This window comes from Empidonax traillii, unplaced genomic scaffold (assembly GCF_003031625.1).
Source record: "Empidonax traillii isolate 1590-97213 ecotype Southwest subspecies unplaced genomic scaffold, ASM303162v1 scaffold127:size982661, whole genome shotgun sequence".
Taxonomy (NCBI): Eukaryota; Metazoa; Chordata; class Aves; order Passeriformes; family Tyrannidae; genus Empidonax; species Empidonax traillii.
The window spans coordinates 480,592-497,607 of record NW_020955320.1 but is presented as its reverse complement, the minus strand read 5'-3'; the positions used below and the strand labels follow the sequence as shown (position 1 = coordinate 497,607).

Genomic DNA, 17,016 nt, shown 5'->3' with positions numbered 1-17,016 from the left:
ATTCATACTAAAGGACTGGATATTGTAATTTGCATGATTATGGTAACATTGCTCTTTGGTCAGCTTTATTAATATTTCTAGCGGTTCTTTGTCTTTTAAATTGGTGGCAAATTGAAGTCAATGTATTTTTTTCTGTATAGTTAAACCAGTTCTACCATCTCTATTGGATGCATCTGACTGGATTGACACTTCCAGTCCTTTTTGGCAAAGGCTGTAGACTGAGTGTATGCTGCAGATCATTTTTCTTCATTCCTTTTCTTAATTTTTTACTTGCACCTTTTCTATTTGTGCAACATCAATATCCCAAAGCCCTCTTGTTCGATTTGAAGTCTTTTGTTATCCTCAGACAGTAATGCCATTTCTTCTTAAGGTAATGAAATATTATTTTTTAATTACAAAATTACTGGGAAATCAAGCTATTTGGAAAGGGAAGGACTTGATTCCTTTTGGTGTAAATTTGCTGGTCTTATGGTATGCTGTTACTAAGCTAAATTCCATCAGAAATTGCTAGTGGTGCTTTAATACCACCTTTATGAATTCTGTAATGCATTGTTAATATTATAGCTTCCTTTTGTGGTGGTTTCTTCTGTTATTGAAAAAATAAATAAAAATTCCTGAATTCTTCTGTTGCTTTTCCTCAAGATTTTGAGATGGAGAAATCATTCTCTATGATCCATTTATGAAGAAGTAAATAGAAAGGATAATTTTGTACTTGATATTTTTGTAGGTATAAGCCCATGCAGAAAGTGGATGGAGTTGCAGATGGCTTCACAGGAAGTGGTCAACAGACAGGCACATCTGTTGAACAAACTGTAATTGCCCAAAGTCAACATCATCAACAGTTTCTAGGTATGAAAGCAGGTTTTATACTACTATGTAAATAAGATGGGCTTCATTATCACTGTGAATATCAACTCACACAAGTACAGTAGTTGCTTCCAAGGTTATCATACCCTCTTTAAAATCCTTACAAGTGAGCAAAAAGGCACTTAAAGTACACATGAGCTTTATGTAAAATATAATATGCATCATGGAAGCATAAAAGGAAAGACATGCAAATTCTGTTTTTGTGAGATATATTTAATATTACATAAATGCAGTTGCTTTGCAAAGTTATGTTAAATGTGCATATTGAAATTCCTGCTTTGAAAGTTGTTTCCTGCATGTGCATTTCTGTGGATTTTATTTTATAAAAGGAGGGGTAGAGGGATGGCACTGCATTACTATTGCAGGTTAGCCATCCCGTGGGCTGCTTTGGTAGTGTGTTCTAGTGTTGTAAGTGGAAAGAGACAAATACTTTCAACTGGAACCACAAAGTCATGTTTAAAAATATCCAAATGGAACATTCTTTGATCCAGCTAAGCATGTATTGTAGTAATGGAAACAAATCGTAATTTAGTTAATTGTTTAAGTAAAAAGTGTCCTTGGCTATGTTATTAGAGAAGGTGTAGTCTTACTTGGCTGGGATTTTCAGGGACGAAATCCTTTGGCCCAATTCTACTTTTACTAAAACCATTTGGAACATAAGGGTAGCACTGAAGTGTTTTGAATCTTCCTTTCTGGGTACCTTTCAACCCAGCATTTTTATCTTATTAGCTTGTCTCTTGGAAACGTTTGTGACAAACAGTAAAAGCACACATTGTCTCTACTTGAAAGTCTAGTAAATGTCAAGTAAAAACGTATATTGAGTCTATTAAGCCCCATGACACCTGACTACATAGAAACTCTTCAGTTAAAAATAAAAAAGTAATTCAGTGATTAATCTTTCATGCATCGGCTTAGATATTTTCCTTCATCCTGTAATAGTTTTTAAAAGTGCATGTTAGCTTCTCTATATAGGTGTAGTATGTACGTTACATGTTTTCAATGTCTTCAAGAATAATTTTGCGTTTCTTTTTTATTAAAAAATGCTGACTGAATTTATTTATGATTTTAGCATACAAGTGTGAAAAACTTTCCTCTTTGAATATTATGACCTTTTGGAATTTATTTCTTTGTATAATCCTTGAGTTTTTTTCTTAATTGTACTGTGACTGGCACTGTTCACAACAGCCCTCTTTCATTATGTTATCATGACAACAGATGCATCTCGAGTACTGCCAGAGTTTGGAGAAGTTGAAATCTCTTCTCTGCCAGATGGTACTACCTTTGAGGACATCAAATCACTACAGAGTCTTTATCGAGAGCACTGTGAGGTATTTCCTACAAACGATTTCTTTCTGAAAGCCAGTACAAGACAATAAAGCCAAATATTGCAGCCCTGATACCACATACCACAAGTGGTATGTGACTTTCCCCCAGGATATTTTATTTATTTAATTGCAAAAGGTGGCAAAAAGGTTTCTCTGGAGGGTCCCTTTGACATGTTATGTGTGTATGTTTTCAGAACGTTAGAGAAATTAGACTATAGACTGTACATGCAGATCTTTGGTTTAGTCAATAGGAAATGGTAGTCAGGTTGAATTATAATTATTTTTTTAACATTAAAAGCAGTAAATTTTTCTCATTTGGAGAAACATCAAGAAATTTAAGCCACATTTGATACTGAACAGTATGTCTTTTAGAATTATTTTTAGGTGTTTTCAAACCTGCATGGAATTACGGAAGTGAATAAAGTGTGAGGTTTCCTTCTTTCTTTGCAGTAGCAGTAAATATTTTCAGAGGTAAAATTCCCCTGGTATGTTTACATAGACCATACTAATTTCTGGAGTCTTCCATGCTTGTGCACTAAGCCTTATTGAAGTGTCTGTGTGTAGCAGTTTATAGTGATGGATAATTTAACTTGAGAAATGTACAGTTTTTCTTTGCTCCACTACATGATGAAGGAAAAAAGCTATAGATCTAGCTGGAGTTAGAAGTGGGGGGAGAAGCTGGGTACAAGACAATATGATCTCATGTTTTGTTTTCTCAGGCAATACTGGATGTGGTTGTTAATCTTCAATTCAGCCTGATAGAAAAATTGTGGCAAACTTTCTGGCGCTATTCTCCCTCTGCTCCACCTGATGGCACTCCTGTCACTGAACCAAGGTCAGTAAATGTTTTATTTTGTTTAATGTGTCTCATGATAATATAATGCAAGTGTGGGGAAAAAAACCTAATTAGTTTTACTTGAGTGGTAATAATTTTTTCTCCTGTGATAATCTTCCAAGTTAAATTTATGTTGTGTGGCATTTTTGTATAGCTGGGGTGTATGCCAAAGGTCAATATTGGAACAGTTGTGCCATCCATTGGGTTTTTTGCATGGAGAACTACAGTAAAGGTGTCTCTTCCCAGTATTCAATCCATTTCTTTTATGCCAAAAGGATCATCCATACGTCTGCACAATTTATGAGCTGCAGGAGAACTGTGGAGCATTTCTTAAATCCATTTCCATTTGACATAACATCTAAAGAAGTTATACTGGGTGTAGCTGAGAAAACTATGACATCTTTAGGAAAAAATACATTTTAACGCCCATTTCAGATTTTTACTTACTGTAAATCGTGGAATAATAGAAACTTTAAGGTCAGAAAGGACCTCTAAGATCTTCTAATTCAACTGTTAACTAGCACTGCCATGTTAACCACTGAAACATGTCCTGAGGTGCCACATATATGCGTTATCATTTATTCTTTTTTTTTAACACCAGCAATCTGAGTGAAATAGAAAGTCGACTTCCAAAAGCAAAGCTGATTACTCTGTGCAAGAATGAGTCTATTCTGAAATGGATGTGTAACTGTGACCATGTGATGTACCAGGCTTTGGTGGAGATTCTCATTCCTGACGTCCTTAGACCTATTCCTAGTAAGTTAAACACCTAAAACATTTTGTAAGGATTCTTCTGCAAGCATGTATATGGTGGAAGTGTTCTGTTGCCTCACAGAACAACTTAAGGAATAAGTTTGGAAGTTACAAAAATACTGTGTGTCATTTATCCCTAATTTTGTTGTGTAAGAAATTATACTGAGAATTGACATATGCTTTGTATTTGAAATGTACATGAGGATTTTAGTGCAGTTGGAAGATCTAGTTTTCAAGATATAGTTTCATATTAAAGGTCCTTCTTTCTCTGCGTATTATATCTTCAGGTAAAAATATATTCCTTTTACCCTGGCTCTAGGCTGCCTGATAGAAGTCCTGTGTCTCTGAGACAATATGCACTAATGTCAGTCAGTCATTCCACTACATTCAGTAGTTTTCAGTTTAAACATCACATATTAAACTTCAATTGGTCTGGGAAAAATGTGAGTTTTGTGATTCCATGTTTGGACAATTAGTCTTTTGGTCCTTATCAGGACTGCTGAAATCAATTCTAATGTCTGTTAAGGCAATGAAAAATTAGCTCATAAATTTTTAATCCAATTTGTTATTCCCTCCTACTGTTCTTTCTCTCACAAATCCTGCATGAAAGAGTCAGTATTTGTCTAGTCATTCTACCACTACCAGAAGTACAACTTTCTTTACAAATTTAATTTTACTGGAATCCATCATTGCTCCAGCAGTGGATTTTTATGGCTATTTTTGGTAGAAAAAAAAATTGTGTTAAGTTAAATTCCTTAAAGTATTTATTATCTCCCATATGCTCTCCTAGATATTATAACAAAATCACATTAACAACTCACTATAAACCTCATAACTCCTACATATTGTTTCCTACTGAAAAAACAGTATTCACTTTATAAAGTTGGATTGATTTTTTTAAAAAAATTAGAGCCTTAAGTAGTACTGCAACTAACTAAAGCTATTTTGTCATGCTGTGAACACCTCTTCTTCTATAGTGACTCCAGCAGTATATGCAATTCATAAGAATATTTGCAGGTACTGTCTGGTAAAAAGTTTTACTGAGTCCTTTTTTGTCAGTGGAATTTAGGTTTTAGCAAATTATGTACGATGCAATTTTTTTTTAAACTTGAAATGTATATAATCCAAAGGTTTACCCTTTACAAAGCTAGTTTTACCTTTTTTTCTTAAGAAAGAGTAAGTTCTTGGTAGAGATTGACATAATATATCTGTGAATCTGTGTAGGAGAATAAAGGAAAAGTGTTTCCTTAAATACATGCAATTATTGACAACCATTACTTGTATAAATTATTTTGCATTTGCTTATATTTAATGTTCTACTTCTCTAATTACAATGCCAGTAGATAAGATTTTAGAGTAATATATTGTATCACAAGCGGTTAGGCAATGATAAAAACTACAAAAATATAATTGCAACATTTAATAGGTAGAATTAAAACTCACACTTGCAAAAGCACATTCATTTCTGAATAAAAAGGTGATGCAAACAAGCTTTTTCATCAAGCTTGCTTTTCATCTTCCTTTTCAGTTGCTTGTACTGCACAGCCTGGCAGTGTCTACAGAAGTGTTTAATTGACAGCTATGTAGCTTTCGGTGTTCCTGCTTTGTTTCATAAGATGCATTGTGCATTGCCAGTACAGGATTTCAAGAAAATAGGACACAATCATTTAATATCAATAACTACAGGCATCATGTCCTTTCCATGCTATTTTCTTATTTTCTAGAATTACCAGTCATATCTGAATAATTGATACCTACTGGGTTTGACATTCCTGTTTTGGGGATGATTATCAGACTATTTCATGCAAACACATCACAGGATAAATATTTCCCAAGAGACTTCTGCCTCTGTTTTGTAAACAGTCTAGTAGTTTTTGCTCAGAAGTCCACTACTGAGCTACGTTTAGAAGACAGCTAATGTATTTTCTTACTTTGTCTTTAGGACCAGCTAACTAAATTTTTTTTTCTGATCAGCTTTCCTGTAATGATGGTCCATCCAAGTTTTTTTTTTTTTTTTTTTAACTCCTTCCGTAGAGTAAAAGCATCTCCAGTCATTACAAGAGATCAAGAGTATGGCTTAAGGTTGACTATGACAGTAATGGTGCTGGGTGAAGTAGATAAATTCATCACCCCTGTGGAAAAGTTGGCAGAGTTATGGAGCAGATCATCCTGTGTGCAATCACACAGCAGCTACAGGATGGACAAGGGATCAGACCCAGCCAACATGGGTTTAGGAGGGGCAGATCCTGTTTGACCAACCTGATCTCCTTTTACAATCAGGTGACCCACCTGGTGGATGAGGGAAAGGCTGTGGATGTGTCTATCTGGACTCCAGCAAAGCCTTTGACACTGTCTCCCATAATATACTCCTGGAAAAGCTGCAGCCCATGGCTTGGACAGGGACACTCTGTGCTGGGTCAGGAACTGGCTCGAGGGCCGGGCCCAGAGAGTGCTGGTGAACGGGGCTGCATCCAGCTGGCGGCCAGTCACCAGTGGTGTTCCCCAGGGATCAGTGCTGGGACCAGTCCTGTTTAACATCTTTACTGATGATGTGGATGAGGGGATTGAGTCCACCATTAGCAAATTTGCAGATGACACCAAGTTGGGAGGGAGTGTCGACCTGCTGGATGGCAGGAGGGCTCTGCAGAGGGGTCTGGACAGACTGGAGAGTTGGGCTGATTCCAGTGGGATGAGGTTCAACAAGGACAAGTGCCGGGTCCTGCTCTTTGGCCACAACAACCCCCTGCAGTGCTACAGGCTGGGCACAGAGGTGCTGGAGAGCAGCCAAGCAGAAAGCGATCTGGGCATTTGGATTGACAGGGAGTTGAACGTGAGCCAGCAGTGTGCCCAGGTGGCCAAGAAGACCAATGGCATCCTGGCCTGGATCAGGAACAGTGTGGCCAGCAGGAGCAGGGAAGTGATCCTTCCCCTGTACTCAGCGCTGGTGAGGCCACACCTGGAGTGCTGTGTTCAGCTCTGGGCCCCTCAGTTCAGGAAGGATATTGAGGTGCTGGAGCGGGCCCAGAGAAGAGCAACGAGGCTGATGAAGGGACTTGAGCACAAGTCCTATGAGGAGAGGCTGAGAGAGCTGGGATTGTTTAGTCTGGAGAAGAGAAGGCTTAGAGGTGACCTCATCACTCTCTTCAGCTACCTGAAGGGAGGTTATAGCCAGGTGGGGGTTGGTCTCTTCTCCCAGGCAACCAACAATAGGACAAGGGAACATGGGCTCAAGCTCTGCCAGGGGAGGTTTAGGTTAGATGTTAGGAAGAAATTCTTTACAGAGAGGGTAATCAGGCATTGGAACGGCCTACCCAGAGAGGTGGTGGATTCACCATCCCTGGTGGATCTTTTTTAAAAAGAGACTGGATGTGACCCTTAGTGCCATGCTATAGTAATTGGAGTTGGATCAGGGGTTGGACTTGATGATCTTGGAGATCTTTTCCAACCTAATCTATTCTATGATTCTATGATTCTATGAAAAATAGCAGTTGATAGGAAAGTTTGGGCTCTATAGAGGAGCTGGGACTGTAAATGCTTCATTTAAGATGTGGGTTTTTTTGCCTGAAAGATGGAAAGATAGCAGCAGCAGCTGCTCAAAATAGGGAAAAATATTAATTTGGAAAGGGCTTGAAGAAAGCATGTGATTTTTTTAAGTTTTTTTTTTTTAATCTGGATTTTCAATGTTTTTTCTTTTAGGTAAGTCTTACTGTGTTACCCAACTGTGTAATACATATTCCTGAAATAGAAAAGAAAGACCATTGAGGAATAAAATTATTTTATTTTTAACCTCTATGTTAAATTTTTCAGCTTAAATATTTAACACACACAGAATGAATGAAGAATTGCTGTGTATAAAACAGCAAAATTCCTTTTCCTAGGAAAAGTGAAATGCTGTGTCCATTTGAGTCAGGAATAAAGACCATAATTATCTAGTGTCTTTGGCAAGGTAGACCAGAGGTATTATTTTTAGAATGGAATTTTTGCATCTTCACAAGTGACAGAATGGACAGTAACAAATTTGAGCTAGTTGCTATCATAGGCCAAGAATTTATGCAAAACATACTTCCACACCGTATTACTCAATTCCGGACAGACAAAAATTTAAAGTACTGTAAAGTATTGGAAAGACTGTAAAGCCTAGTTTGTGCATGTCATAGGGCTTTTGGTTCAGAAGTCAAGATTTTTAGGTGCTTATCCAAATCAAACTTTCAGTTGCCATTGCCACATCATTTAGTGTGTGTCTCGTAACATTTAGTGATTTCCTTTGCACCACACTTGTCATGCAAAGATTCTTTAAAAGAGTTTTCTTGATTTTCTGTGATAACCAGATGCACTTAAAGGATTCAAGGACGTAGGTAGTTCAGGTTTTGGTAATGGTGAGATGTGTGCTTAAGGATAGAGTATGAGACAAATTCTGTATTTAATACATCTCCAGAGCTCATTAGAAATTTGTGATTGTTCTACACAATACTGAGGCCTGATTATCTATTTTAGCTGTTTTATTTCTTCAGAGGTTAGAAATTCTTTCATTTTTTCATTTTAATTCCTCGTTAAAGGCCTTTCTTAAGGCCTGAGCTGCTTTTTTGTATTTATTTTTAAAGGACATCAGCATCAGTGATGTGAATGATTTTCTAATATATATTCTTGGGTGAAAAAGAGTAATAAATGGATTAGAAATGAAAAAGCAGAAATATTTTCCTTAACTAAGCACCATTTATACAGTATTTACGTTATTACTTCCATTTTGCATTTTCTTGTCTTGTAGGTAAGAAAATGTAAATAAATACATAGTCAATTAGTAAGTGCACAGAAATAATTTACGAAGCAGCACAAGTGAGCTAGGTGATTGACAGGCTTGAAGAAAAAAGGTTTTTCTTCCCGTGTAAGCCTCAAGGGAGAAAAAACCTGATACCATAAGAGGGCTCAGCTAATACCGATACTTTGTGGTAGATACAAATTGTGGTCAGCTAAGCGTCTGAATGTGTGGTGAATTATATGAATTACCAGTCTGGATTCTACTGCTTATCACTGCAATTTTGAAGACCTGTGAAAAAGAGATCACAAAGAATACAGATTTTATTTTAGTAAATTTACTTTTCTGTTAAAGCTTTACTTAAAAAGGTATTATTAAAAAAAGATTTATTATAAAAGGTATTCTTTCCTTTGGTTTTTTCCTCTTCGCTTTTGTAGTTGCATTCATTCTCTACTAGTCTTCAGAAAGCTGTATTTTTTGTGTCCTGGTTTTTGCAACAGTTTGAGTGGATGCTATTATGTCAATGTGTGAGGTGTGGGAAAGCAGAGTTTCTACGACTAAGACAATATGATTTTCTTTTTTGCAGGCACAGCTCCTTGGGACAATATTTTCTGTCCTTCTCCTTCAAAAAAGACAAAACTTCTGTTTTTAGTAGTGCAGATTGCTGTAGGGGCTTGTTCAATTTGTCTCTGAATCTCTGTCAGCCTCGCAGCATTTCTGTGGGTGCTATAGAAAAGAAACAAAAATGCAGACAGATTACATAGTCATCTGAATAACCTCACTTTCTGTCAGTGAAGCACTCTCCTATATCTTGCTTATTGATGATATCATTAAGCACTGCATGTTGGAATTTGTTCTTTAAAACTGAAATAAGCAGCGCTATCACATGGCTTAAGGTTACTTTATACTTTTTTGAGGAAACTGCAGTATTCCATCATCTGGATTTTTCCCCAAAGTTTTCCCGAAGAAAACTTCCTCCCGAAGAGTTTTACTTTTTAAAAGAGGTGCTTAGATGAAATGGAAAGCTGTAAGTTAGTGATGGAAATTTCCATCACATCTGCTGCAGTTACTGTTGTTCTTCTCTAGGAGTGCCCAAAACAATAATGGCTGGTCACAAACTTCTTAAAAGATTGTTGGTGGAGATGTTAGAAATGCTTATTAAACCAAAATTAAAATCATTATTGCATGATCTTTATCTCAATGAGGCATTTTGAACCTGAACTAGATTTGTCTTTTAGAAACTAAAAGCAGTGGACCTGAATGTTGAATATGGGAGTTCTGAGGATGCAAAACATTCCAGTACAGGTGCACTGCTTTCTTTTCATTCTGTTTTTATTCTCTAATGCACAGGTGCCTTGACCCAAGCCATTCGCAATTTTGCAAAAAGCCTTGAAGGTTGGCTTTCAAATGCCATGAACAATATTCCACAGAGGATGATACAAACCAAGGTAGACAAAACTGTTGCCATATTATTCTTGCAATGGCAAACCAAGTAGGCAGTAGCATCTTAACTTAAAAGCAGTAGCATTTTAACTTTAATGCTAAATTTCATGTTTAGCATCATGCATCAAATAATGGGAGAGGAAATAAGATTATTTGATTTGCTACATGGATTTATTTGCTACATAATTCAAATATGAGGACTCATTAATAAGGACTATTGAAATGCAAGTAAAGGTTCAATCTGTAGAATTAATCTACAGATACAGAGTATGATATTTAAAAACAAATAAATTTCTTCATAGGTTGCCGCTGTAAGTGCCTTTGCCCAGACTCTGCGAAGATACACATCTCTTAATCACCTGGCTCAAGCAGCTCGTGCTGTGCTTCAAAATACTTCTCAAATCAACCAGATGCTCAATGATCTTAACCGTGTTGATTTTGCCAATGTTCAGGTAAAATGTAGTTTTAAATAACAGGTGCCTTTTTTGTGTGTTATTTCTCCTGTGATTTTGGACTTTATTTTTAGCTGTCATTCGTTCAAGAAAATAAAGTGGAAACATTTTGCTCATTCATATATGTAGTGATTCAGTCCAAGTGTGATGACTTACACTTTAGGAAAGTAAGAGCTCAAAATCATTTTGTGTTTCCATTTACTGTCTTGAAACACACATATTCTTCCAACTTCTCTAGAAATGTTAAGCAAATACATTCTTAGAATGGGTACCATGAATGATGTCATAATAATAGCAAAACATATATTTTAGGGTAAGATCTCAGTATATCTTCTGCACATCTCTTAAACCTATTACATGTACAACATTTTCAGTAGTGACTGCCTCCATTATTTAAAAACCCATACCATTAGTATATTTTATTTAAGTACCTATGCTTAAAATTACAAGATCTCCTGAATAATGGATTAGGTTAGTACAGATGAGAATCTATAGAACAGAAGTTTATATTTTTACTAAGCTTGATTTCTGTACAGGTTTCTGCTCCTCTGAGAAAAAATATTTTCATCCTTTCAGCCAGCAGAGTGAAAGGTTTCATATTCCTGGTAGTGCTCTGTTTCTCTCTTTTCTTTGTGAAGGAGTGCTTTGGTATTTGTTAATAGTCTTAACAGAAGTCAGTCAAGAGTTCTTGACCAAAGACAAAGTATATTAAGTATGGATGGACATGGATGCAGAGCCTGTGAATGAGGCGATAACTTGGCACGTGACAGCTAGAGCCTAAGGAGGTGGCTTGTAATTACTGAGCCCTCATTTTTGTCTCAGTTTCTTGATCAGCTAACTTTATTTAAGTTTGGTAACACTGACTAAATTGTTGATTATTGGATGCATAGTGTGTTTCTCCATTTGTGTGCAGTTTATGCTGTAATCCAAGTAATGTGTGATCTATTACTGCCAAAAGTCAACCAACAGAACAATTCATGTTTTCATATGAAGTTACTTTTATAATACAGAATTTGCCCTTAAGCTTACCTTCTTCAGAACAAAAGGAACCTTGCGCTTGATTTCTTGCTACTACTTGTATTACTTTAGCCCCCCCTACCTGAAGTCCCAGAAAAAAAAAGACAAATCAAGAATATATCAGTAGAAAAATGAGGAAAGTAGAAGCCTTTCTTGCAAATGAATGTGGAAAACTACCACAAACTTGTGTTCTTCCATTGTTTTTTCTAATTTCTGTATTTGTTGTCTGCCCTTACATGCTATGCTTTTCCTACCCATTTGCTTTCAACAAAGTTACAACAGAACATAAAAATAAAAACTACTTCTTTTTCTAGTAAGTGGATTTTGTCCTTTTCACCCATTGAATAGCTTAATCTTTGGGATATAATTACATTGTGTGCTCTGGCTTATGTATTGTCAATTCAAGAGTTGCCATGTGCTGTAACAGGAGCAGGCTTCCTGGGTGTGCCAGTGTGATGACAACATGGTTCAGAGACTAGAAACAGATTTCAAGATGACTCTTCAACAGCAGAGCACTCTGGAGCAGTGGGCTGCCTGGCTTGATAATGTAATGATGCAAGCGTTGAAACCATATGAAGGAAGACCCAGCTTTCCTAAAGCAGCACGGCAATTTCTGTTAAAATGGTCTTTCTACAGGTAGTATTTAATAGACTTCTGAAAGATTCTGATTGTTTTATTATTTGCTTAATTGTGCACTGTAGTAAGGTTGGCAAACGTAATACTAAACAGTGGCTTAGTACATTGTGAAAAACATGGGGCTTTTTTCAGAGTATTGTTGTTGTTAAACTTGAACTCAGCGATCTGCATATGAGCAGGGACTTAAACAACCGTTGTTTATTGTTTTAAAGGCCATCCCCAAAGGAGTGCAGGTGGAATTTTGTCTGGAGTTAGAAACATAATATGAAAATTTTTGATTGAATAACTACACAATTATTAAGCCACTGGTTTTAGTGTTATTTATTAAAACATTGTGACATCTATGTTAATTAGGTAAGGAAGACAAAACCTGCTTTTAATATATGAAAAGAACATTAAGACAAGCATTCCATGTTAGCTGCTTATTGAAACAGTTATCAGAGTAAACCTTGTTCTTTGAACATAACTGTAGCAACTGCTTGCTGAAGATATCTGAATTTGTCTGTATAATATTAGGATGCAAGTCTATTTCTTGTAGTTTTAAGTTTCAAAGTTTTCAAAGTTTTAAGTTTCAAACTAATTGTGGCAATTAAAACCTTTATCCTGAGAAGGTGGACACAACAGACACTAGTTCAGCAATAATTTGGTTTTAAAGTCAAATATTTTTCTTACCATTTTAGTTGTTTATGTTTACAACAAAGTTTCTTTCAAGTTAAGATTTACACTTACTCAGGTATTGGTAGTTATGCAAAGAAGACAAACCAGTCTGGTTATCTCTTTTGTAGTTTGGTGTCTGACAGTACCTTCAGAGAAAGAGAAAAATTATTGACTTTCCTGGTCACCTCTTTCCAAAGATACCATAAATGAAACATTTGTGGATAATGTTACTTTTGAGAATACTGGTTTTGAGGTGAAATGTGTACATGGATAAATGTTAAAATGGCTGTGAAATATAATACATAAATATATATATTTTTTATTTTTGAATAGCTCAATGGTGATTCGAGATTTAACCTTGCGCAGTGCTGCTAGCTTTGGCTCTTTTCATCTGATCCGCTTGCTTTACGATGAATACATGTTTTACTTAGTAGAACATCGTGTTGCTCAGGCAACAGGAGAGACACCTATTGCAGTTATGGGAGAGGTAAGATAATATGTAAGAGACTAGACTGATAGATTTAGTGATGAATTTGGGAAGTATCTTTGCAAATTTTTAAACATTTTTGTGGAGTGGTAGGATGTTCTGCAGTTTAACAATAGCTTGGGTTACAAATTATACAATAGTTTCAAACTTGTTTCACCAGTTCATTAACAGAGTACTAAAACCATATTGAATTCTGAAAAACAATTATTTCTAAATGAATTTGCTCTTTTTCAAATCTGCACACAGATTCATGTGAACAGTTTGAAAAATGTTGATCAATGTACAGCCTTTTCCAGTTTTCAGAACTGAATATTTTATGTGGAAATAAAGAGCAGAATAATAGGAAAATTTTACTTCTGTGGATCTGTTTAAAAGCATTTACACATGTTTTGAATTCCCACACAAAACTTATGCAGAATTTTGGCCTGTACAGTACTGTTCACATACATATAATAAAACCAGCACAGACGCACATAGGGGTTTACAACACATCTGATTTTCATACATGTGTTTCAAAGATTACTGGTTTAAAAAACAGAACTAGAGTCTCAATTCATAATTTTTTTTTTATTATCTATGACATCTGCAAGGCAAAGTGTATTTTATCCTTCTTCTTTCCAGTAGTCCATCTAACCTTATATTTTGAGTGGCTAGTGGGCTAGTGAGAAATACATTAATTGTTACCAAAGAATTATGGTTCAAAAGTACTGGAAAATGGATATATTTAAAAATATGGTAGTTAATAGGATGGATTTGTTACATTTTTACACTTGGGAGTCACTATCCTATTCTATGTTACTGATAAATTGCAAGTCATTTTACTAGCTGATTTGGCAACAGTTATTCTTCCCTTGGGATAAATTGATAGCTTCATTAAGTACTATAAATAGACTATATACTTTCAAGAGAAATTGGAAAATGCCTCAACTTTATTTGTCAAATGATTTTATATTATGTGTCATGTTTCAGAAAAACTAAATAACAACATTTCTGCTTAGTGACCACCATCAGTATACATGCTCTTACATTTCTTGCCTACTTTTACTTTGCAGTAAGTGCTACACAAGTATATAGTTACTATATTCTTGTTGCCTTAACAGACTTGTATGTGCTAGACATAAATGTAGCATAAGGTCTTCTAAAAAGTTCATGAGACTGAAGATGGAAATACAGTAAGGAAGTATTGCAAAACTTTTGGAGGTGAGGTGATGAGCAAAATAGAAGTAATGCATTAAATGCATTACTGTATATTTCTGTGAATTCAGTGGCTGTATGGCTGAAACAAAAGAGGAAGACTAGAGTCCCAATAAACACTGTAAGACAATATAGTGTTGCAGCTGAGAAAAGCATTCTCATATTTCTCCCTTCCTCTTCTCCCACCTTTGGACACAGATATTGGCAAAATTCTTCTGAAGAAGACTGGTATCATTATTTTTGGTTAGAAATGTGTTTATCTAAATAGTGTCTCCTTTCATTTGAGATTCATTGGTAGCATTTTGCTAGGTTCCTAGCTTATGAGCAACTAGTTTAAAGAGATCTGGATTTTGGTGTAAATCAGCTGTCAGGTTAAAAACCCTTTCTCAGCAGTGCCTTTCATCTACCTTACAGGTAGATTAGCACCTGTGACATACCTTCATTTTTGTTCCAGCATAATTAAAGTTGTCTCTGGGAAATTTTAAAAAAAGGTTTTTGTTAAAATATTGGCAGTTCAGAATGTATATCAATCATAATTTCTGGCTTTATAAAGCACAGAAATAGCTCGCTTCAAGCAACAAAGGCCCTTAAGAAGCAATCTTTTAAACTGTTTGTACTTCTCTGTTTTAATTTTTGAGGGTTTACTTAGTGATAATTGTCTTAATAAGCGCAAGACTGAGATGGAATGGGAGCAAAATTGGTCTGCTATGGATGTGGTTGCAGCTAAGATCATGTGTTTGAATGCTAGTGTGAAACCAATGGAGCACAGATTTGCTACATCATAGATATCCTAAGTTCACATTTGCTTAAGACTGTCCAGTTTTTTTATTGTTTATTTCACAGTTTGGTGATTTAAATGCTGTGTCCCCTGGAAATATGGATAAAGGTAAGCATTTTAATATCTCCAGTTATAATTCTTTGTAGAGGTGGTGTGTCTCTGAGCAAAAGAAGTCCTTATGTCTTAAAAACACAGTAAAACCGAGTTTAGAGCTTTATCATCCTCTAAAGTGCATGTATGTGTTATATAGATATGTTATTATATGGATACGATAGCTGTCAATGTAATATGTCACATGTAACGATGACTAGATATTATAGGTTTCTTTTCAAAATAAGAACCTTATTTTAAAGATGTCTTTTAAAGTCTTGGGCAAAATTTTCTTGTACCTGGTAGAACAGAGGAGAGTAACAGCTGCGGGAAGAAAGACAAGAGTATGCTTTTGTGTATTTAACTGTAGTGAATGTTTTGCTAAGCAAAGAGGGCAGAATTGTATCCAAATATTTAGAAAGGAATGAGTTCCTTATAACCTCTTCATGCCATTTTTTGACCAACATTCTTACCCTGACTACTTGAGTGATTTGGGGTGACTTAACCTCAGAACACTCAACTAGTGAGTATAAGAATGTATGTCAAAATTTGGGATCAAGTCACCACAAATCTCCTTACCTCTGTTTCCCAATCTGTAACTAACAGTAACAACTCTTTTGGTCATCCTGTGTTAGAAATGAGGTATTTTGCAATATGAATTTAATATGAATTTGTTGGAGCTTTTCTTTGAGATTGCAGTTGTTTTTTCCACGTACTATATCAATAGTGTGTAACTCACATGATCAAAGCTGAGAGCCCATTTACCTATTTGGGATGATAGTTGACCTTTTCCATTAAAATTTAAAATTTTCAATTTCTGCATTATCAGATTGCTAGTCTTCCTTGTATTTTTGTATTTCAACTATTATTTGCAAAATAAAGATGCTTGTATTAGAATTTTTCCCTTTGTGCTAGTTACATGGTGGTTTGTTTGTGCAGATGAGGGCAGTGAAGTTGAAAGTGAAATAGATGAAGAGCTGGATGAAAGTGGAGAGCCACAAGCCAAGAGAGAGAAAACTGAGCTAAACCAGGCGTTCCAGGTGGGCTGCATGCAGCCAGTGCTCGAGAGTGGAGTACAGCAGAACCTCCTGAACCCAATGCATAATGAGCACATTGTTACAACTACTCAGACTATCAGACAATGCAGTGCTACTGGAAATACATATACTGCAGTCTAATGTGAAACTTCCCTCGCCTCTGACACACGCCCCATTGCATTAGTCCTTTAGGTTTAATATGAAAAAACTAAAAAAAACACCTAAAAAACTAAAAAAAAAAAAAAAAAAAAAAAAAAAAAAAAAAAAAAAAAAAAAAAAAAAAAAAAAAAAAAAAAAAAAAAAAAAAAAAAAAAAAAAACCTAAAAAAAAAACTAAAAAAAAGAAAAAAGATAATAAGTCTGAAGGTTGACTGTTGTCAAATTTAGCTGTTCTGATCATTATTTTGTTGGAGTGTTAAATGGAATGGGTGTATGTTTGTCAGAAAAAAAAGATAAATTTTTTTTGTAAACAGATTCATTTTACATTGGCCACTCAGTAGCGAGGGTTTTCTTCTTATCAAATGCAGAATTTTTGCAAAGCTTAATGTTAATGTTTTGTCCTCTTATAATAATTTAATTTTTTTCATAGTTTTTAAAAAAATATTTTAATGTTAATTATTAGTTATGATGCTGATTTCATATAGATAGGTTTTTAATTAGATGCACTTCTGTGAAATATCAAAAGAACTATTT

The 17,016-nt window shown here is 35.4% G+C and overlaps 1 protein-coding gene across 3 annotated transcripts in view; it reads left to right on the top strand.

The window, feature by feature from the left end:
• The window catches only part of RFX3 (regulatory factor X3), a 97,808-nt gene extending 81,274 nt beyond the window's left edge, over positions 1-16,534 (top strand). For all 3 annotated transcript variants that reach the window (XM_027883502.1, XM_027883500.1, XM_027883501.1), the window contains 10 exons: positions 728-849; positions 2,083-2,195; positions 2,912-3,027; positions 3,629-3,783; positions 9,884-9,981; positions 10,279-10,428; positions 11,873-12,081; positions 13,072-13,225; positions 15,263-15,305; positions 16,227-16,534. In XM_027883502.1, coding sequence (XP_027739303.1) covers positions 728-849; positions 2,083-2,195; positions 2,912-3,027; positions 3,629-3,783; positions 9,884-9,981; positions 10,279-10,428; positions 11,873-12,081; positions 13,072-13,225; positions 15,263-15,305; positions 16,227-16,465 — 1,399 coding nt within the window. In that variant the 3' untranslated portion in view covers positions 16,466-16,534. The remainder of the gene's footprint in view (positions 1-727; positions 850-2,082; positions 2,196-2,911; positions 3,028-3,628; positions 3,784-9,883; positions 9,982-10,278; positions 10,429-11,872; positions 12,082-13,071; positions 13,226-15,262; positions 15,306-16,226) is intronic.
• Positions 16,535-17,016: the final 482 nt, after the last annotated feature.